We start from the raw sequence: 22945 nt of genomic DNA, 5'->3' as shown, positions 1-22945 counted from the left end.
GTTGGTCCAAAATATCATCTATTCTCGGTAGTGGAAATTTGTCAGCTAAAAGTTTCTTATTAATTTGGCGATAGTCTATTACTAATCTCCATTTCTTTTTATCAGAATTCGGGCTTGACTTTTTGGGTACTAATAGCAAAGGGCTATTGTACTGTGAAACTGATGGTTCAACTATTTTATCTTTTATTAATTTCTGAACTTGGGCTTGTATTTCTTCCACTTGACTATGAGGACTTCTATAATTTTTCGTGTATACTGGCTCATCATCTTTTAATCTCAACTGTTGTTTATAAAAATTATTAACTGTTATAGGTTCTGATTCTAATGCAAATATATCTATATATTCGCTGCATATATTTTCTAATTGTGATTTAAACAATTCGGGGAAATTTTTCTTTAATTGAGATAAGACAGTTTTATTTCTGTGTTCACTATTTGCCTGAACTACATTGTAGTTCGAAAGTGGCTCATATTTTAGAGTGTCCATATTGACTAATTGGTCGGAATCGGTTGTATTTAAAATTCGGACAAATGTATTACTTGATGTTGCGATTGTATTTGCAACATAAATACCAGTTTGAATTTCCTGGTTTGGAATTAAAATGTTATCATCTTTTGATGATACTATTAATCTTCGGACAACTTGGGATCTTGCTGGTAATAACGTTGTGTTAATACCAGAGCTGTATGCTATGGGAATATATATTGGAAATTTCAAATTGTTTGGTCTAATTATAAACCAATCTTCTTCTTGGTTTAAATCGATTTGGCAATTATATTTTTTTATGAAATCTATTCCGATTATTCCATCACACGGTATTGGAAAGTTTTTATCTACTAAATGAAAATCGTGTGGGATAACGTATTTACCTGTCTGTATCTCAATAAAAGTCTGTCCTCGAGACTGAATTTTCTGTTGGCCTATGCCTTGAATGTTTATTTTATTGGTTATTTGAATATTAGAAAATTTGTCAGAGTTCTCTTTGAGAATAGAGATATCTGCACCTGTATCAAGTAGAAAAACTAGTTTTACGCCTGTTTTGGCATGAATGAATGTAGAAAATATGTTGAGATTATAATTGATGGTGTATACTCTACGATCTTCTTCTACTGAGTACCTAAAGGCTGTTGCGAGTTTCCCTGTTCTTGGATTACTCGTACATTGGCATTGTTTCTGTTGTAGTTGTTCTGACTGTTGTTACGGCCTCTGTTTCCATTATAACGGCCTCTGTTATAGCCATTATAACGGTTATTATTTCCATTATAGCGGTTTTGATAACCGTTATTCTGGTAACCGTTATTTTGGTAACCGTTATGGTAGTTGCCTCTAATACTATTGTTATTAAAGCCTCTACCGCGGTTACTACCTCTATTGGCATTTCCGTATCCTCTATTGGGTCTGTTACCTCTAAAGTACATCACTTTATTGATGTCACCGGTAACTCTTGTACTCGTTCTTATGTATGCGCTTATCGCTGCATCCATAGTGGTGCAAGTCCCTGCTTCCAGTACTGTTTTGATACTTTCGTGCTCAGCACGATGTATCATGGTTTCAATTGCCTCTTTGGTGCTTAGACCAGTGGCATGTTCTAGAGGTATACCCTCATCGATATAGGAAGCTTCTAAAAGTTTTCTCAGGCTATCAACTTCAGCGGTAAATTGCGTTGCAGTTTTACCTCTCTGCTGAACTGTTGCTAGCTTTGCTTTGACATTACTGGATGTCTCACCGACAACTACTTTCTGCAATTTGTTTATAATTGCTGGAATTGTCGTTTCATTGTCAACTGAGTTCAAAATTGTGCCAACTATTTTTGACTTAATGACCTCAACTGCAATGTCTTCAAATGGTCCCTTAGCTAGGTCTACCAATTTGATTGCCTTAATGAATCTTTGTAAATGGATCTTTTGCCCATCAAATTCTGGCACTGTGCAGGCGACTTCCCTAATGTAAGACCTAATGGCAGCTGCTTCTTCTGCCATGGTTAAGTTATTTTCGGAGTCGGCTGCGTTATTTGTTTTATCGTCGTTCTTCAGCATTAATTTTGCTGGTATAGTTAGATCGTGAAGATCTTCCTCTTTAATGTCTTCCTTGACTATAGTCCTATCTTCCTCGTCAGAGTTAGTGCTGTCTTCATTCAAATTTATTCTTAGTGGGGTGTTTACTATGGTTGGAATTTCTATCTGGAGACTGAATTTATTTTTTATAAATATTAATTTTTCTCTTAATGTCACCAGTAGGTTCAAAGCCTTAGCACACTGTTTGCGTTCCAAATTCTTTCTATTTTGTTGGATCAACTCTCTGATTTCATTATAACTATTTACCAAGACTTGGGCATTCCTATTGATTGTTACAGCTTGTGTTGATCTGTTTTGCGTTAAGCACTTATAGGATTTTCTGAAATTTTCATTTTGATCTTTTATCTGATCAACAAGCTTTTCCCAGTCCATGCTGTGGTATACTCATAACTTCAAATTTATTCATTTGTATATATTTTTTTTTTTTAATGTAGATAAATTCAATATTACGTTTTATATTTTTTTTTTATTTATTATTTTTTTTTTTCATATAATTTTTCTCATATTTTCATTCATAATTGACTTTATTAAAGATCTTCCTTAAATATTATCTATACCGTTAGCAGTGCTACGGTATCGTTTCTTAAGACACTTGTTATGCAGTTTGTATATTTTTATTAATGCATTGGATACCATAATTAATGCAATTACAATTAGTATTATGGTTATCCAGAACAAGTCTGCATTTTGGACTTCTACTTTATTTATTACATTGGCTGTAGAGTCCACAGTTTTAGTGTCTATTAGACCCATTTTGGGTATACTAATTTTATATTTTGGAGAATAGAATAGAAAATTTCCTTTGTATATACTTTTATTTTCAGTTTTACTTATTTCATTTGTCTCTATAGACATTTATGTTTGGAATTATCTATTTATAAAATCTTTCAATGTTCGCAAGAGTAAAAAAAAATTGTATTTTACATTGTTGCCTGCCTGATTCTAGCTATGGCTTCACGGGCCATATTGGGTTAACAGGGCATAATAGTATATGCTCCGTTTTACAATATTTCTTACAATTTTTCTTATCTATATATATTTTATATTTACTTTATATTTATATATATTTATTATTATATTCTGCTGTTGATGATGCTCATCAGGTGTCAGCTGGGCGTCGCCGGGGGTGGCACGCTGACACTCCCTCGCTGCTGTCTATTTGTTGGGTGTCAGCTGGGCGTCGCCGGGGGTGGCACGCTGACACTCCCTCGCTGCTGTCTATTTCTTCGCCGCTGAAGACGTCGATGGTCGCTCACAAGTCCCCAGGCAGTGGGGACTCCAGATTCCTTCGCAGCCAGGGGGGCAGGACTTCTTTGGTTTTGTTAATGCTGGTGCTGGTGCTGGACATGCCTGGTATTTTGGAACTTCATTAATTGTGGGTATATTTTTAATATTATCTGAGTGAGTTTTCTCGAGCTTATGGGTCTTTAATTCTTGCTGATATTGCAACAAGTGGTCTAGCTCTGCATGTAGCTTTAGAGCTTTCGACCAAACCGGTGGCGTTTGCTGACCGTATATTAGCCACCTTACGTGGGCTATACGTTTATTCAGCTTAGTTTTCAAACCGCCACGGTGTTTGCCCATACTCAATAGAACTCTACTCACTCAGATTTTTCCTTGGTTTTTGCAGTTCCATTTAATTAGTCCAGTCTTCTTCCAGTCCAGTGTTCCTTTGTTCCTTTGTTTTCACCAGCTTTGGTCAATTCGTCCAGCGTTGGACGACTGTCACGGTCGCCATGTAATGATGAACTCCAATTAAGAACACAAGTCCGTTTTAAGTTGAAGGCAGCCGTCGGGCTGACATATATTTTTTCAATTTCTTCTTTTGATTTTAGAGTAGGCAGAAATGGTTCTGTCAGCTCAACGTCTACAGAGTCTCTCTGATTTTACAGTTTTTGAATATATTTGGACTTAGGTTAATCCGCGTAGCTGCGCTGCCGGGTACGCCAGCAGCGGAGCGGCGTTCTTATGTATATCTTATATATCTAGGCTTATCGGGAGAGCGAGATATGTATGTACGTATGTAATATGTATTTGGTCGGCGTGTGAATGCTGACCATGCACTTATACTTTTTGCCTTCGAGTGGGCGATCATGTTACATCCGCCCTGGCCTAACTCCGTGCATAAACATAAACATAAACATAGCAACAAAGTGCTGCCATAAGTTAATATGCTATTTTATTTAATTGTTCTTAATATTGCATAGGCACATACTACACTGTTCTATTTCTTGGCTTCATGATAATGATGCGGTTTTGTTATGGCTTTTTGTTGGCACGGGCACGGGCACCGGGAAACGGCAATGCCATCATCATCGGCACCACCGCCCCCCACTTGCGGTCTGCACCACTCAACAAGGAAAGCAGACTTTACACCCACATCCGCATCCACACTCAGTGCCGCATCCACAGCCCAATCTCAATCCCAACCCTCTGGAAAAAGTTTTCGTGTACTGGCAAACACTTTTTCCTTACACAACCCCTGACTGCTGTTGTTATTCTTGTTGCATTTGTGGCGACCGGGAAAAGTTCAGGGTATCCATTGCTGGGGAAAATTTGCGGGGCCGTGAGAAGTCAAAAGGATAAGCATCCAAGGGGGTGTGGTTTGTATTAGCATGGTGCCAGCAATGGCAACTTGAATAATTTGCTTATTTTTGGGTCTCTTTCATTGTTGTGGCATAATTATGTCTTAATGACACTTTAAGCGCAAATTATGACAGCTCACAGGGGAGAAGTGTATGCGTTGATCAACTTTAAATGAGTTCGAAAAACTTTTGAAAACCGAAAGTAGTGGCAGCATTTTGGAGATAATTGTTTTTAGACTCCGCAACTTTTCTGGTGCGAAAGGCCGCAAAAACTAAACAAAAGTTGAGGGTGAATAAAGGGAGTATAAAATATTTAAATACAATACTATATCTACTTTAATGGCTCCTATTGATTTAGAGGCGAGGTAATCATTCTAGCTCGCTCTTCTAATTACCGGACATATATATTTATGTTTTAGATTTCTAATTCTTATAAAGTCGAAGCTTTGTATTAATGACCAACTTTAATATATTCCTTTTCATAAAATGAACATAACACACAATTGCTGTAAAACTCGTTTATAAGGCTGTCTGCCACCGGATGATAAATAATTCGTTTGTTGGCCATAAAACTCACGTATGCCAACTTGAGTCGTACTCATTTAAAGGCAACAAGACCTCTATGCAAAGGGGCCATAAGGCTCGTAAATCTAAAATTAAATGCCCAGATAAGCAGACTACGTAAATTATGCCATTTGCTAAGACCCGGGTTCGCAGCAAACAATTTCCGAGCCGCAAAGGCGCAAAAAGCAACGCACCACGCCACATAGCATTATATTAGAAGTTGGCAAAAAGCAACAGGAATGCGGCAAAAACAGCTCAAATAGCTCTATTGTGGGAACGGATCTTTGGGGCTGTTGCCAATGTGTTGCGTCGCCAAATTATAACAATTTCGCAATTTATCTGAGAGTGCCTCATAAATGGGCAAAGTCATTGTTTAAACCTGCACACGCATACATTTATTTCGGGATAAGCAAACTGGTGTTCTGACTCTTGTTTATGGATGTCAGCTAATAATTCACTTAAGCTCTGTTGCATGAAATGCTTTTAAATTTAATTACAAAGCATTTTACCCACACGACACTGGGGCGTATACTTAATATCCCTGCTAAGCAGTAACGAACATGCGAGAAACATAGCCATGCGAGTACTTGGCAGAAATATTAATGACACGGCAAATATGTTTGCCAGGCAATCGAGTTATGCAACTTCATTTGCCGCACGGCGATGATTTATCGGCCAAATTGTGTACTGGGAAAAAAAAAATATTGTTGGGAATGTTTTTCAATTAGACTATCAATCTCAATATAAATTCATACGAGTCCATGCAGACATTCCTTGTTTGGTTTAATGAACAAAAAATATAACGTTTTCATTTTGCATTCATGACACAGATTTCAAGTTATGTACATTTAGCTGTCGAAATTTTCAACAGAATTTGGTAATGTACTTTCAACTTCATAGATGGGTTTTAAGCTGATTTAAATTTTCTGTCATTTATTAATATTATGAATGGGATACTGAATTTTCTTTGAGTTCAGCCCCCTGGTCTGCGCCAATGATGGAAATCGAGTTGATTCATCATTTTTGCCAGGGCAGGCACGTCGTAATGCCTTTCACCTTTCGGCTACTACGATGTAGCGGGAAAATCGGAAAGCCCCCCATTCGGCATGATATATGAAAATCGTAATGTGCTTTGACAGCCGTAACCCTCGAGAGCCTCTCAATCGGACGCATTTGCGTCTAAATAGGTGGCATGCAACGTTCGCGTTGGTTGGTTCGCTTTCCGCTTGCCCTAGGTCAAGTATTTTTTGAAAACTTTTCAAAAGCCGCCAGTTGAATGCTCTGCCGCCGCCGACGTCGAAAGAGCGCGCATGCGCACGGATTTTGTTGACAGCAGAGAAAGTCGCAGGGAAGCAACACGTGCTTGCCAATATTTTACGAGTGTTTGGGTGGGAAAAATGAAGGGTAAACAAATAAATAAACAACAACTGAGTGTGTGAGCGCAAAACTGAATGACAGTTTACGCTAAAAGTCGCGTAGTAAAATATGTAAAAAAAAAAATGTGCCGCGGTGGTGGGTTTTTCGGTTGGGTGGTGCTGTGGTTTCATTTCGCTGGCATGTGCATCATGCTTTATGTAGCATAACTTTTGGCGCCAAAGTGGCATTCGTGCAGCGGACAGTCGGCGTGATTTATGATGTCACATGTCGCCGCAGAGGTGATGAAGTGCCCATTGCAGTTGGAATGCAGTAAAAGCGGATTTAGCATTCAATGGGAATTCAGCGAGATACAACAATATTGAAGTCTGCTGCCGGATATAGAGATGTACGAGTTAGAAGCTGTGTTTATTTTATTTCCTCACTAATGCCAGGCTGAAAGGTTTTAAATCAAATTTTGCTGTCAAAGCGTGGTATCAAATATTGCGGTTACGTATTTATTAAACTTCCACATCGCACCAATTCAGGCTTGATCTAAATATAAACCTTTAACGTTTAATTCTTAAGAAATCTTGCAATATATGAAAGACATTTTTATCGGTACCAAGAATTTATTTTTCAAGGTTAAAAACAAATATTAAAATTATGTTTATAACCGAATAAATAAAAGGTATGAAAATATATTTGAGTTATTTATGTTCGTACTTTTTTCAATAACCATATATACTTATTTCCATTCCATGTCATATACTAAATTTCGCTCTGCATTCAATAAAAATCGTTCCTATTTGAATGGGATTTTTGATGTTGTAGAATGAATTAAATGAAGACATGGATATCCCTGGACTTTTGTCATTTGCAGAAATGTCAACAACCGCAGAGCAACAACAAGTGAAAGCCACCCATCACCCCTCCTAGTGTTCTCTTTTATTTCTCTTTTAGGTCCTCTTACTTTATTTTTCTCTTTTCATTTTCCCGAGGGACAAAGCCAGACAGATAGCAAAGAGAATGAAGGTCCTGCGAGAGAAGAGAAATGCCGAAGGATGCGCTGACGCCGGCGCAGTGTCGACTGCTCAGCCGGCGTTGCAGTCGGCGTCGTTCGATTGTGGGCCACGAGTGGCAACAGTTGCAGTAACGGCCCCAAAAATGGGAGGCGCTGGGTGGATGGGTGGCTGCTCGGGCAATAAAGTGGGGCGGTGTGTGTGTGAAACGATTACGCTGACAGAGATAAGCCCAAGCGACAGGATGAGGGCAGCGCTGCGACGCTGCAGCGACGTTGTCAGCGAAGGACGATTTCAGGATTCAGTCATTGCCGGCGTTTCGAACTGTTTGGACGTGTCAAGCGGATGAAATCGGGATAGCGCCAATAGTTGCCAGCGGTAGTGTTTTAGTATTGTTTAAGCATCGGCTCACACACACATACACACACACAGCTACAAAGAGCAGGATGAACTATCCGCCGGGTGTGCGTGTGTGCTAGGCACTATTTGGGGATTTAATGGAAAAAGCATTAATGGATGCTGCCTCGGGGAATGACTATAGTGCCAACGGTGATAGTGGCCAGTGCACGAGTGTGTGGGCGAGAATGTGTGGGCACAAAGGGATAAGTACACAGAAAGAAAGCATTCATTGAATGTAAATCAGCACAGTCAACTTCTAGATTAGAAGGCAAAAAACTATTTGTTTCAGAACTAAAGTAAACTAATATGAGTTTTAGTTTTTAATACAAATGCTGACAAATACATCAGTGAAATTCGGGCTCTTAAGTCCACTTCATATATAAACGAATGTTGTTTTTCCAGTTTTAAAATCTATTTCGACTAACGCGCAATTGGGCTATTTACAAATGACCCAAACATTCTCTCAGTGGACACGTCAATGCTTCGGCAACTGTGAGATTTTGATGTGTATTTGTGGCGCTGCCTAAAACTATGCAGCACAATTTTGAAGCTGACATTTTGTTTGTTCGCTCCTACGAGTATTCGTGCGTGTGTGTTGGTGTGAGTGGTGTTTGGTTTTATCGTGGATTTTACTGACTTCACGGGTTATTTGTCCGCACGAATGTGTTCATAAAAAATGTAACAAAAGTGGATTTTCACTGGGCCGGCTGAAACGCTTACGCTTTTGTGTGCGCGCGGGCTTCTAACTTCCCAACCGGAACCGGAAACGGAAGCTACTGGTGCATACACACACATACACACAAACACAAGACCAAACCGAAAAAGGACCCCCCGGGCAAGTGGATAAAGTAAATTGAATAAAAGGTGAAATAATTTGAGCGCTAAGCAGGCCGAATGCTGGCTAATGGAAAAGTGTGAAAAAGGTTGGCCAAGTGAACCCCGATAAAAAGCGAGCGAAAAAGAAGACCGGGAAAACACCGGCGAATATTCTCGTTGGGAAAAATGCAAATGTAGCGGTGACTTTTTGCGGAAATTTATGGAGCGGCAAATTGAATCGAATGGCCACCGTGCTGTCAGCGATGACGTGCCGTGAAGCATGTGCCTTGCGATTATCAAAGTGTGATAAAAGTGCGCCAACAATAGCCAAAAAGACAGGCGGAAAAACGCTCGAAATGGGTAGGGGGATGGAGGAGGAACGAGTCCAGAATCGCTACCCAGTCACAAGTCCATAAAAATTTACCGTCTATGCACTGCGTATAATTTATGGCCGCGATTCGTTCTCCTTTCTCCAGCGAATACCTTCTTCGTTTTTTTTTTTGCGGGCCACCTTTTGGCAATTGTTGAATGCAGCCGCAAAATCTGCCATGATGTTTTTTTCCGCCATCTAGCATGTGTAAGCTGCCAGACATATGTGTTAGTGTTCCGGGCAAGCTGCCAAAAATAATAAAATCACCATCCTATGTCAGACGACTTCATATGAGCGAGAGATCCTGCAGCCAGGACGAAGGATTTTAGAACTGCAAGATAACGAGGTAATTTCACTGAATGATTCGCAGTTTTCGCCGCTTGTTTTGTTGCTTAGTTGCTCGCTTGGCCAACGAGAATTGGTTTGCTTTTTCGGCCATGCTTTCTCGCATTTTTCGGTTTTTGGTTTGGTTTTTGCTTCTGGGATCCGCAAGCTGTTGAATTATGCATTGCCCGGAGATAAGCTGGAAATGTTGCACAAGGCTGCCAATTTCGGTTCGACCGGCCATCGGAGACCTTGGCTGTGGCTGTGGCTTTGTCGGTGGGGTGTCCATTAAATTTTAATCTCGGAAAATATTTGTTTGCAGCGGGTACGACTGTGAAGCCAATCTTGAAGAGTTATCCGGGATAGCGGGTGCACAAAGGCAAAGGAATGTGGTCAAGGGAAAAATTTACATTTTATTGGAAATTCTATTCGAATCGGTTGAGTTTCACACAAAAAAAAAACCACACCGTTTTTCCATTCTTCTGAGTGCTACTGCACTCTGCAATTCTGTTTGATGCCAGTTGGGCTTCTAGCTTTTATTAAAGACTGCAGGGCTGAAAACGGATAAATGTTGCATATTTTTAAGAGGCTTGGCTTCCAGGATGAGTCAGCTTTTCACTTTCCATCCAGTCCACTGAACTTCCTAGAAGACATAATCGTCGCTGTCATTACAGCTGCATTTAGCGGTCTCATTACGTCTTTATGTCTTCCACATTCACGCCAAATTACTTCCTCATTCGACACCTCCAACTGCTATCAAGCGGAAAATTTTTAAAGAGTTGCGAGCACAGTTCGCTGGCAGCGGTTGTACCAATTAAATTTATTTGTCAGACGAGCCAGCGATGTTACCGCCATGGCCAACGTCCTCGCAATACACTCAAGTCAACTTTATTCATAATAACAACAAGTACCCCGTGCTGCACGACAGTAGCCACGGTGCACTGCAAAAATAAAGGACTAACAAAATTTTATAAAATTTAAAATTTAACTAGAAACGACAGAGTATCTTATTATGTTTAAAGGAAATCCTTTTTCATTTCTCATGGCAAATAATTAAATGTTAAATAGAATTGTCATATGCAAATCTGAATTAGTTATTGTGTATCCAACAGCGACTAAACAAAGGCACTCGAAAACGCCAGAGGGCCAAGAACAAAGATAGAGGGACACAGCACAGAAAGCTCGGGGGCTTGTCAATGTGACAATGCAGCATCGCTGAACCGCTGGAGCCGTTGGAACCATCGCAGATATACTATGTATCTGTAGAATCCGGATCCCAAAGGGATGGTCGCAGCACCAGACGGCGAACAATGGAAAGTTGCCATGGCAGAAAAAATATGCGCGCCCACCATTACATTTTGTTGTTGCCGTGCCTCATTTTTCTTGTTGCCCTTCTAGACAACCGCTGTTGTGCCCGAATTGATGTTATATAAAAGGTGGCCAAACATTTGTAGGGACACGCGATATCGGTGACGGAAGCGGGACGAAGTGGGACGAAGCGGGGGCGTTTTCAATGGGTCGGCGAGGGCGCAATGTTATTAGGTGGCTCGTCGCCTTTGAATTTCCGGTGGCCCATCCCCAAGCACATTGAAAAAAATTGTAAAAAAAACGGGCTCTAAATTATATTTTCGTTTTTGTTTGCCAATATAATTATATTTTCTCAGAAGCTAATTAAAAGTTATTTTTTTTGTGTATACATAAGAGTGGTTTGTTATGCAATTGGCACTTCAGGAATCAAAAAACGATTTTATAATTGCAAAATTCACCATAGCTGTTAATTGAATAAAATGAATAAAAAGTGTTGTACGAAATCTATATAACATGTGAACTTTTCAATGAAAATACCAATGGAATACAAATTCCATCTATTTCGCATTGAACTTTTCAAACCAGTTAGTGGGATAGCTTTCATCAGTCTGTTACATTGCTTCAAGTGTAGTCTTAGCCTCATTTCAGTTCATCCTAAACTATTGTCCAGGTTGGGAGCACGTTGTTCCAGAGTCCGTTTTGTTTCCCAGTCGTACTTGGAGCTACAGCCCGGCCATTTACTAGGGCCGTGGTCCGCGACGGATGCTCTTTGACTTGCGGCCAAGAGCCTTTGTTGGCTATAACCAAAGAGTTGCACTTCAGTCTCGGCGAGTGCAAATGGATCCATTGTTCCGGGCATTTCGCATTAGGCCGGAGCACGGGGATCCAACCGTGGGTGCTGGAAACAACAGGAAATTGCTGGCGCTGCGAGGAGGAGCACGGCTTTAAGACACCTTTAAACCACCGGCTGGCAGGAAGTCGGGCATATAAATTGCCAAGCTGTCAACCAGCGCTAAACGCAAACATATCCGCCCCAAAGTGCTGCGAATATGTACTCTACTTATACATGACCGTACATACATATATGCAACACCTTATGCATGCAAGAACAAAAAGAAGGCAAACAGTGCAGGTGACGAGCATTAAAACGATTCAACAGCTCCGTCTCAAAGCAAGAAAAATTATATTGCTTAATGCCTGCACCACCGGCAACCATCAGACCACCACTTGCCCCCCACTTTTCAGTTGCAAGGACCAACTCCTACTCCTTTTACCGGATAAGGGCGTGGCAGCGGCGGATGCAGCAACGTTTAACCTCAGCCAGGACATGAGAGCTTCACTGAAAAAAATCAATGCAGTCTATAGATTCAATCGCTAATTAATGTATATTTCTTTTTCATATACCAAAATCAACAAATATTGATGGCCAGTTACGGTGAAGTTTTGTATTAAATACTGTGCCTATATGCGCTTTGATTTTTCTCAGTGTTCTTGGGATCAGGGGGTGATTTTCGCTCGACTGCCTCGGCAACACATGAAGGCATGGCCATGTTGCCTTTGAATTGTTGCCGTCGCTATTGCTTTTGCTGTTTGTTGTGGCGTTCCGCACTTAAAGCCTTTCACGCCACACAAATCCTGGAGTGGGAAACAGGAGGTGTGAAATAAAAAATGAAAACATCCACTCGTGAGCTCAAGGTGCATGCTGTGCAAAGGACTCCCAAGGAGTATCCGTTGCATTGGCGAGCTGCAGTAATGGCAAGTGCCCTGTTTTCGGGGATTCCATTGTGCAGGATTGATTGCCTGCTACGAATTGTTTCCACGTTGGCGGAGATGAACCTAATGTTCCTAATGGATAAACCCAGTGCGAGGGGAATAAGAAGCTTTATATCAACGTATTATGGAGGGAAAAGAAAAATATCAGTACCTTTCGGCATTAAAATCAACACTGCTAAACAAAGTTTTATCTTAGGCACTTTAGTTAATTTGACAGATATCCTTTTAAATTGAATTAAAAGCTTAGTCTTGCCAAAGTAAGCATCATGTATTTTATTTTACTAAACTGATAGTCGATTAAAAAAGAATTCAAGCATTTTTATTTATTTTTGTTCAGGGGACTTAATGTTAGCGAAAAAATCGCGAAACAGGAATACTATTAAGCTTAAAAGTTAGATTCAAAATGTTTTATTCATTGTCAATTAGCAAAATGCTGGTAGTAACCAACACGCAACTGCAAAACCGCCGAATTCCCATAACTGGATTATCAAAACAAATAAACAGGTTTATAATAATGCCACACATCACACCGAAGCAAAATAAACAAGAGCTCAACTGCGCCAAACGGCAACACCCAGTTACAAAAAGCTTATATAATCCAGAGTGACACAACTAAAGCGCCGTCCACATATTTAGTGTCAAATTTGCTGACAGTTAGCAGTTATGACACCCGACACACAAGCCAAAGTAATCGCTTTGCGAGGGCGCAGGATGAAGGACACAGGACGCAGGACGCAGGACGAAAGGGTGCAGGATGTGGGGCGGATGCGGCTTGTATCCTGTCAGCTGAAGCTGGTCCACCTCCGCCGGCACAGGGATCCCGAAGTCAGACAGTTGGACGGCACAAAGGCGTGGAAAATAAAAACTCATTAAAAATAAAGAGCTAACACCAACACACACACACACACAGTCTTTTCCCGGCTATGTGTGTGTGTGTGTGTTTGTGCTTTGCAAGGACTCGGGGAGAAGGATGCCGTCCAAGTGCTGAGCAAAGAAACGAATTGCTCGTGGCAAATCGCTCAACAAAAGACGCTGCCAGAATAAACAAATCATTTCAAATTCTCAATTAAATGCAAACAGAGCTGCTTCCTCCGCCCATATGTGTCGGCTAAAAAGGTGTCAAGTTGCAAACATTCAAAGAACTCTTCAGTATGACCCTCACGCCTACTCTGATGTCCTGAGCGCACACCATCCACGAAATTACACAGAAAATTAAGATTTGTGATTATTTTTTTTGGTAATTTTACAAATTTCTGTACATTGCAGGTTCAGAATTTGCAGATCCTTGAATCTAGATTAACCTCTAAGTGCCCAAACATTTAGTTCTAAACTAAATTCTTTTGGTCCAGTTCGATAGATTCATTTTGATAATTCAAAAATGAATTTTAATGCATTATTTAATCTTGAAATTCGAGGAATATTCTTGCACTGTAAAACCCAATGCCTGTCGATTGTGTGTAATGGGTGTCATGATGATGTTTATTTAGTCGCTAAGCTAAGTGCCCGACTGGCTAAGGAAACAGGAAAATCGAGATGGGCGGCGGCAAAGGATTCTGCTTCTCGGCTGTTGAACCCCTGCTTCTCGACCTCAAAACATGTTTATGTCTTCTTCATTGTAGTCGGCAGCTCGTGCGAGTGGAAACTTGGGCCGGGGCATTCGAAATAAAATTTAATGATGGCAAAAGTCATTCATTTCGTATGCTCGCTCATAAATACACGTTAAATGTATTTGCCAAGAGCTCTATAGCAATGCAAACGCAGGATTTCCCTCCATTTATGTATGTGTATTTCGGATGTGTGCGATGTGTGTATGTTTTCCGTATGCGAAGGTTGCTTCTGTTGGGGGCATTGCGAGGATAGGAGCTCCCCAATTCACAGGACTCGTGTTGATTTCTCGCCTCTGTCGTCATGTGTTTTCCACTTTCGACATATTTATATAGCACTTTGTGTATGCTGTACGTCGAATTGTTGTAATTGTCCTTTGCATTGTTTACGAAGCTTTAGTGGGGAATTGCTGAACGGCGAACATCATTTGAACTTGACATGCAAATAAAAATACGGTTGTGACGAAGCCTTAAAGTTTCAATTTAAAACTGTTTAGCTCAATTCAAATGTGCATTTCATTGGTATACATATTTTATTCAATTGTAGACATTATATTATATTTTGTTGAAATTCACTAACAGCTTCAAACGCACACGTAACGAAATTCGACGTAACGACGACATCCTTTTGAGCGTATTTATTTTAATTTGACTCCCTCCAATTTGAAAGTCTATCCAGACTTATGCAACACATAATTGCTGAGCTAACTTCTTTTGGTTTAAAAATGCAAGCTTTTACATTTTCGACTGCCAAACAATAGGAAGGATAACATTTTCATAATGCATATGTAAATTAAACTGTTGGCTTTCATCTTTCATGTATTTCAGGTGGCTGAGCAACATCAGAAGCTGAACTGAAAATTTTCAAATAGAAACAGAAATAATAACAGCAGCAAGGGGCTTAAACAAAGGCCAAATATAGGAAAAGCCACGTAGAAAGAGCAGTATACGTTCATATTGGATAAACAAACAAGGCCGGATACAAGAAGAAGCTGCTGCAAAACTAAACTAAACGAAACGAAACTAAATTTAATTTTCTACCAGCCACACATTGAATTTTCATGCAACGAAATGAGTTTATTAGAGCCTCCTTGTCTAGTCCTGGAAAAGGGTAAGTTTCAGAGCAGGCATAACTCACACTACGAATCTTTTATTCCAGCAAAAAACAATATGCATGTCAGACATATTTGTTACATAGTACCCTGAAAATCATTTAAGAAAATGTGTGGGTTAAAGAAAAACAAATGTTAGAAATATCGTTACACAAGAATAGTATTCAAATATACTGCTGTAACTAAAATACTTTTCTTTTAAAGTTAAAAAACTAGTTAAAACTAGTAAAATTAGTTTAAGAGCCATCAAATGAAGTAGTGGGTGACTATTAGTCGAGCATGCTGTTTGCGTGCCACATTACAACGTTATTATTATTGTTTTTGCCCCAGCTGCAGTCTTCAACCAGCCATAAGAGCAAACGCACACAGACTGCATAAATTTATCAAAAAGTTGGCTGCAGGTTGCAGCCGCTAAACCGCTATGCAAGTGGCTCGGCTCAGCAGTCAAGTGGCGCCCAAATGTGAGTCTGAATCCGAATCTGAATCAAGGGCTCGCTGGCGGCGGTTAAACGAAACCAAATCCAAATTAACCGCATTTATGAGTTGCACTCGAGTTGCACAAACACACATACACACATGCACATGGTGGAATGCCGGCAGCTGCGGCGACATTAAAGTTTTAAACCAGCCATATAGCCACAATGTTGGTAATTAACCTGCCCCCTCTCGACACTTTTCACCCCTTTCTAGCGCTGCTTTTGGGAGCGTTGCTGCTGGCCGTCCTTGCCACACCACTTCTGGCCACAAGCGGCTTACGGGTGCCCACATTCCTGCTGGAGCCCGCACCCCGGCTGCTCTTCGGCAACGACACGGGTGCCCAGGTCACCTGCACCGCCCACGGCAGCCCGCCGCCCCTCGTCACGTGGGTCCTTCGCGACGGATCGCTGGCCACCCAGGTGCCGGGCCTCAGGTAAGTTCCTGCGGTCTCCGCAACAATGCACTTGTCAAGTAATAAGCGGATGCACATCCTCCACTGGGCGAAAAAGTATGTCTCTCCACGTGATGGTTGCTTTGGTGTAGCAAAATTATCATTTTTCTGGAAATGAGGATCTGTATTTCCTTGATTACCAGAAAGTGTTAAAAGACGTTACTAATTGATTCTCTCATTAACTTGCAAATACCTTTTCCCATTAAAGGCTCTTTGTGCTACTTAACTTATAATATTCCCATGCACCATGGTCATTTTCCGAATATATTTTTATAATTTCTCTATGTGTAGCTGTTATGGTTGGGAGTTGGTGGTTACAAGTATGTGTCGTTTGGCTTCCTGGCGGCGGTTTCGAAAGTCACACTCCTGCGGCTTCAGTTTTGCGGGCTGCCTTAATGTTATATTTTCCGAATTGCTTCGTTTTAATTGACATTGCGCAAAGACACCGTCGCGAAAAGCTGTGAAAATCAATGTTAACAGACATTCGTCTCTGCGACCTCCTCCTTTTCCACCACAATTCCCCTCCCAGTTGGTGGGTACATTTTCAATGAAAATGCTTGAAAGGCAACAAGAACAACACTGCGGGATACCAGACAAAAGATGCCCTTTTGGTTTTGTTGCCTGAAAAAGCCAAAGAAATTACACAAAAGTAATGCAACCAAGTTGCCGACAGAGCAATACTCATGTGCACACAGGCGGGGTCAAAGAATTAGCACTTAAAATTTAATTTACAAAATGTAAAAAAAATTCTTATATTTATAAGGTATATTTTCATGTCGTTTTACCCATTGAAAATATCAAATTTTTAAAGTTATTTTTTTATGAATATAAGAATCGTTTTCCTTAAGTAGTAACTAATATCTTAGTTTAAGGATAAGCTCTACTTATCAGAGCCATTATTTTGTCCCTGGGTGTTTATCCCTCTTGTGACTTTTTCTACACTCTGCGTCTGTTAGTGACATGTGTGCCAGCATTTAAAATATTAAAAAACGCAGACGTTCGCGGATGACAAGTTGAATGGGAAAGTACACACGCGTTTAGCATTAATCACGGAGAGTACATTAGTTTCTCACACAAGTAAGGCCTTAATTTGCGGTTATTTTGTTGAAATCCATTAGTAGAAGCAAACAAAAAAAGAAATTAACGCACTTTTGCCGGTGGACTGCGGGCTGTTGCTCAAATATATATACATATGTGCAACTATTTGTTTGGTTTAGAGCTCTTTTAACAAATTGCCGCTGATCCATTCTACGGGCTCTTAAACAGATTATTGCACAACGGGAGAAAATAATAATAATCAAATGTATGAAAATGACAGTCAAACACATAAAGCAGATAAATCGTAAAAATAGCGCACGACCCAAAAATAAATACGGAGATAAAAATGTATAAACTCACCGTTCGCGTATGGCAACAAATTTACTAAAAGAATTTTTATGTTTCGCAAAATGAAATGTCATTTCAAATACGTGATCTCGCACACATAGCCGCTTCCGAAAGCCGAGGATTCCAAAAGGCTATATATATATATATATATATATATACGAGTATATGTCGACAAGGACTGTCAGTCTGGCAAACCCGAAAAAGCCAAAAAGTAGACAAAACTTAGTTGCGATGGCAGTGCATAGAAATGAAACAAAATTTATTTTAAGCCACTAAAGAGCATGGCTGAGTTCAAGTGACGAGTATATAGGACGTGTACTTATCTACTGCACCGACGGTTGGATGGCTGGACTGACTCCGGAAAATGGAAAACGGACAGCACAGGGAACACGGAGCAGGAGCATAGAGCACGGAGTTATCTGGCTCTTTTTTTCAGTGTGCTCCATGCAAACGCAATAGACGTAAACAAATTGCTGGCACTTAAACATTTTTGAAAACAGCGCTTGATGAAGTTTTCCCTTTTTCGGTTGATGTTGATGTTGGTTTGCTCGTTGTCCTTCGCATCAGCATTCAGTGTGCCACACGAGGACAAGCTAAGCCAGAATCCCAACTAGCTGCACCAGGAAAAATTATGATAGCTTATGATGATCCATGCTGAACGTTGTAAACACTATGCGTTGATCACTTTGATAAATTTCGCTTTTAAATATTTAATATTTTTTGCTAATATGAGAATACCAAAGAAACAGATTACTATGAATGTGCACCACAGACGGAATAAATTGTTGCATACTTCTATGCGCAGCTGGTGGCACGCTCATTTGCATGCGTATTAAGGGTAATATGATTTTTAAGGTAATTGAAATATAGCTTAGATTTTCTTTATGTGCACCCATCGTTGTCATAGCTTGTTAGCCCGATGCAACTGCAGCTGAGATGATTAGCGGTACTGAGACTGCATCTGCATTTGGAGTGCGGAGCAGGGTAGGAATGTGTAGTTTCTGCGGCGACTTGCCTGACTTGTGTGATGGGAGGTTGATGTGTTTTGGCCTGATCCAAAGGCAGAGAGCTAATCAAATGCATTAAAGCCCTGCGGGGACTTAAAGTTTGATTTCGAAAATCATGTTGGGCAGCATTCGGATTCAGAAACAAGCCGCAATGCACTGGCAACTGGATGACGGCAGAGCAACTGAGTTATGTCAGAAATGTCTGACGGAATATAATTTGCAAACAACCGAAACAGATTCAAACAACAATTTCTCGACGTCAGTTTGAGGTAATATGGAAACTTCTGAGGGCATTGTTAATTATTTTGTTTTAGAAGTAAGTAAGAACCTTAAAGTTTAGTTGGTTCTACTATAGCATACTACTTTAAAAACAGAATTCAAATATGGAAGGATTTTCTAAAAATTCGGGTGCAATCCTTAGATGCTTAGGCCATTTCACATCATTTGAGATCAACATGCACACATCCGGCATTAAGCTTATTGCATTTTTATGTAAATTCACACTTTGCGCCCCATGTACTCGTTGCTACTATAAAAATACAAGCCAGCAAATGGCAGCCACTTTGCTGTCGCTTTTGTGGAGCAAATTTGTGCGCCACGTTCGCCATTCCCAAATGCAAATAAATAAATAAATATGTAGAAGAAACCTCGAAAGAATGTGCCCACTAAAATATTGCATTTCGCCGTTCGCCGGCGATGCTTTTGTACTTGCAGGAAAATATCAGGCAACGGCACCCTGCACTTCCCCCCATTCCTGGCCCAATATTATCGCACGGATGTTCACGAGGCCACCTACAGATGCCGGGCGAGCAACGAGGCGGGCACCGTCCTCAGTCGAAATGTTCAGGTGCATGCAGGTGAGTGTAATGTACTTTAGTGGAGCTATGGAATGGATCCCAGCTTGGGAGCGGGCAGAGCGCCAAGTGGCTAAACGCCCATTGGCGTGGAGTGCGGAATGCGCTGCTGCCATCAGTTACATTACTTACCCGAGCCTCGAGCTGAGGAGAGCAGTGTATCCAGATCCAGCTATGGATTTTAAAAAATAGTAGCCAAATAATTGTTAGACATATACTGTACGCAAATCTACTTTGATAAAAAGTCCGAACCACTAATTCAGTTGTAGATATCGGTGAAATATGGTCGGTATTTTATTATAAACCTCTGGAAATCTCTTATTTATTTCATAGGAAAGTGTGGCTGAAAGTAGTGTAGTTTATACTTTTAGTATTCCGCTCTGGCTGGAAAACAGCCAAGATGGCAAAGCTAACTGACAGATAGATAGTGTGCATTGTGTTGACAACATTTTAAAACTGCTCACGTTCGTTGTCCTGGAATTCTTTACGGTTTTGCTTTCTGGCAGCCCTTGGGATGTCACCTGTGCGCCACTTTTCTGCGCCCTTCTCTTCCACTTCATGTAACATTAATATCCTGCGAGAGTCCTGCCAGCTCTTGAGCAGTGATCGATGCGACAGACTTGGCCAGCTGCAACTTTCTCGAGGCTCTCGAAATTAACTTAATTATTTTATGCACTCGCTGTTTGCGCTGCCTCTTAGTGCTTGACCTCGAAAACGCAGCTCGTCGGTCGAATTTGCACAGCCTGGCCTTAAGTAAACACAATTCTCGCCCAGCCAATTCAGCCCAATACCCCGCTGAGCCCACAGAAAAAACCAACGCTGCATGATAGTCGCTTAAAATCTCATTCAATATTTACACTTTGCATTTTCCATGTGTATCATCTGTGTCGCCCCGCTTTCCACTCTGCCAGTGCCGGCGCTTTTCCTTCGAGTATTTTGGCTGCTCTTCAACTTCCGCTTTGCATGTAATTTCAAGCAATTTCATTCATTTAAACGGCAGCCATTCTGCATTGTTCCCCGTTTATTGGGCCCAGTGCCATTGGGGCTGCCAGCCATGGATTCTGCTGCCCGAAAGCGTTTTATGCGCTCATCTGTATGCGCAGTTTGCGCCGGAGAGCAGGCAGCAGCACTGCCGTTTGTTGACTTTAGTTTCCCAGTCCAGCATCCACAGCAGCGGTCAAAATAATAGGAGCAAAAATATATTCAGTATGATTTTGCTGGGCTACCATAAATATTGAAGGTCTCCAGAGTTCAACAAAAATAAAATCATAACACAAATGGAGTAACTCGACAAAAAGACTTTGGCACCTTGATAAAAATTCTTTAATTAAAATTTAATTTTTAAATGCACTCTTAATTCCTCTTAAATAAAAATGAGCCAATAACTTTTTATATTTTCACAACCACAACTATTGCTGCCGTGCAGTTCTTTTCTGATTTCTGTTACTACTTCTGCAACGGTTTCGATTTATTTTTTCCTTCACTCTTTCAGTGGTGCGTCGTCAATTCCACGTGCACGTGGAAAACACTGAAGTCTATTTGGGAAATTCGGCGTTGATTAAGTGCGCCATTCCGGAGTATGTGCGGCCCTATGTGCGCGTGGCCAGTTGGCATCGTGGCGAGGAGATACTCCTGCCGGATCTGTCGGATGTCGGTGAGTGTTGCCACATTTTAACGGGCGGGGGAGTTTATCGGCAGCTGAAATTTATGTGCCAACGATTCGGTTTTGTTGCTCGCCAGCAATGAAACTGCACTTTTTGCTGCAGCATTCAGGGCTGGCGGTTGGCGGCAACGGGGCGGATGACATTTATTGGCGAATGTTGCGTATACGCAGCGGGTGCCGGGCGTCGAGTTTTGATTTTTCCTTGCTTTTGTCATCTATGTGACCTGAGTGTATGATTTCCGAACAGCGGGACGCTATGTGGTCCTGGCCGCCTCCGGGGATCTCTATGTGCGTTCCGTGCGTTCCGAGGACGGACTGATGAAGTTCAGCTGCCTGGTGACAAATACACTGAACGGCGAGCGACAGCGCAGCGATGCGGTGATGCTGCAGGTCAAAGGTGAGTTTCAAAAAGTATTTGCACAAGAGCTTAAATAGGAGCCTGACCTGTTTATTTAATCTTTAAAATTACACTTTTTGGTACAACTCAAAAGAATAGAATCAAGTTATTTAACAATTCGAAAATAATGTTATATCTGTAGTGATAATATTTTGCATTATTCATGCCGTAACCTACTACAGAGTTAAGCAAGAATCTGGCTCCTCGGACCACCCAGAAACCGGTGATGGAGATTCACGTGGAGCGTGGAAACGACGTTCATCTGCCGTGCAACATCCAGGGCAACCCATTTCCCATATTTACGTGAGTCAACCAATTGCCAAGCCAAAAAGGCCTGGCTTGCTATCTGTGGAATGGGTGTATCTGTATCCAAGTATCTACGCAGCTGGCAATAAAATAACATCACGAGGTTCCGGTTTGGAGATTATAGACAGCCCTTAAGTGCATTTGAATGTTTGCCTGGGGATGCTGTTTTTATTGCATATTAGGGACTGATGTTTTAGTGCTAATTAGGTGACTTCATGGATGAAACGAGGCCATGTGCTAATAGCAGGGAGGAAAACAAACTAATAAAGGCACAGACTGGAAAGCCAATCCGCACACTAACTTGGTATTGAAGTAACTTGATCATCTTGTTTGCCCACTCACAATGGATTGACTTACTGGACCCAACACTTTGTTGGCCGAACATTAAAAAGCAATTCGGGTCCACGAAAGTTGGGCCAATAACACATATCAAGTAACCACTGACTTCAACCCTCCTCACAGATAATTAGCAAAATAAAACAGTTTGCAAGGACCTCAATAGGGTAGCATAACTTAACAGTCTGTTTCACTTAGCAGGGCTTATTAAAATTTCACGCAGTTCTAAACACTAGATGAGCCCCTCACGAATATGTGGAAGTACATACATACATTTTCGCGACAAGGACGCAGACAGCTCGAAAAATCAAAATACACAAGACAAACATGTACAGAGCAAAGTTCTCGCTGGGAAAACATAAATGCCGAGCCAGACGGGAAAAGTGCCTGAAAGGAGGAGGAAATTCCCAACTGATTACTATAATCGCAGAAGAAGGGCGATAATTTTGTTTTGGGCATAAGTTCAGGCGTGGCTGGAATAACAAACTAGGTTCCTTGGTTTTATTGATTTCGTGTGTGATTCTGTAACTGATTGAGTTTCCAGTTTCTCTCCGTAGTAGTACATTTCACTTAGTGAGCTTAAAAGAGTTTGGTTTTCTTTCTAGGTTTTCAGAAATTTATTTAACTTTTAGATTGGTATTGCTTTTGAAACTGGAACGCTATTAAATATGTTTTTAGAACACTGCATTCGACTAATTGAATCAAATTGTTTATTACTTTCAATTGAAAAACTGTTAGTATTTGTCCAAATAATGTTTGTTT

The 22945-nt window shown here is 40.9% G+C and overlaps 1 protein-coding gene across 4 annotated transcripts in view, besides 1 other annotated feature; it reads left to right on the top strand.

Moving 5' to 3' along the window:
* Positions 1–4295: part of a mobile genetic element that runs on past the window's edge.
* Positions 4296–7903: 3608 nt separating this feature from the next.
* Positions 7904–22945, top strand: part of Dscam3 (Down syndrome cell adhesion molecule 3) — a 31733-nt gene continuing 16691 nt past the window's right edge. For 3 of the 4 annotated variants that reach the window (NM_206504.2, NM_169761.2, NM_001104356.2), the window contains exons 1-8: positions 7904–7978; positions 9388–9531; positions 15023–15305; positions 15997–16216; positions 19342–19484; positions 20974–21135; positions 21392–21541; positions 21724–21844. In NM_206504.2, coding sequence (NP_996226.2) covers positions 15266–15305; positions 15997–16216; positions 19342–19484; positions 20974–21135; positions 21392–21541; positions 21724–21844 — 836 coding nt within the window. In that variant the 5' untranslated portion in view covers positions 7904–7978; positions 9388–9531; positions 15023–15265. Of the gene's footprint in view, positions 7979–9387; positions 9532–10621; positions 11027–15022; positions 15306–15996; positions 16217–19341; positions 19485–20973; positions 21136–21391; positions 21542–21723; positions 21845–22945 lie in introns of all 4 variants that reach the window. The other variant, NM_001104355.2, reaches the window with a different exon arrangement.

This window comes from Drosophila melanogaster, chromosome 3R (assembly GCF_000001215.4).
Source record: "Drosophila melanogaster chromosome 3R".
NCBI lineage: Eukaryota > Metazoa > Arthropoda > Insecta > Diptera > Drosophilidae > Drosophila > Drosophila melanogaster.
The sequence above is the reverse complement of the archived record's forward strand: the minus strand, read 5'-3'. Positions and strand labels throughout refer to the sequence as shown.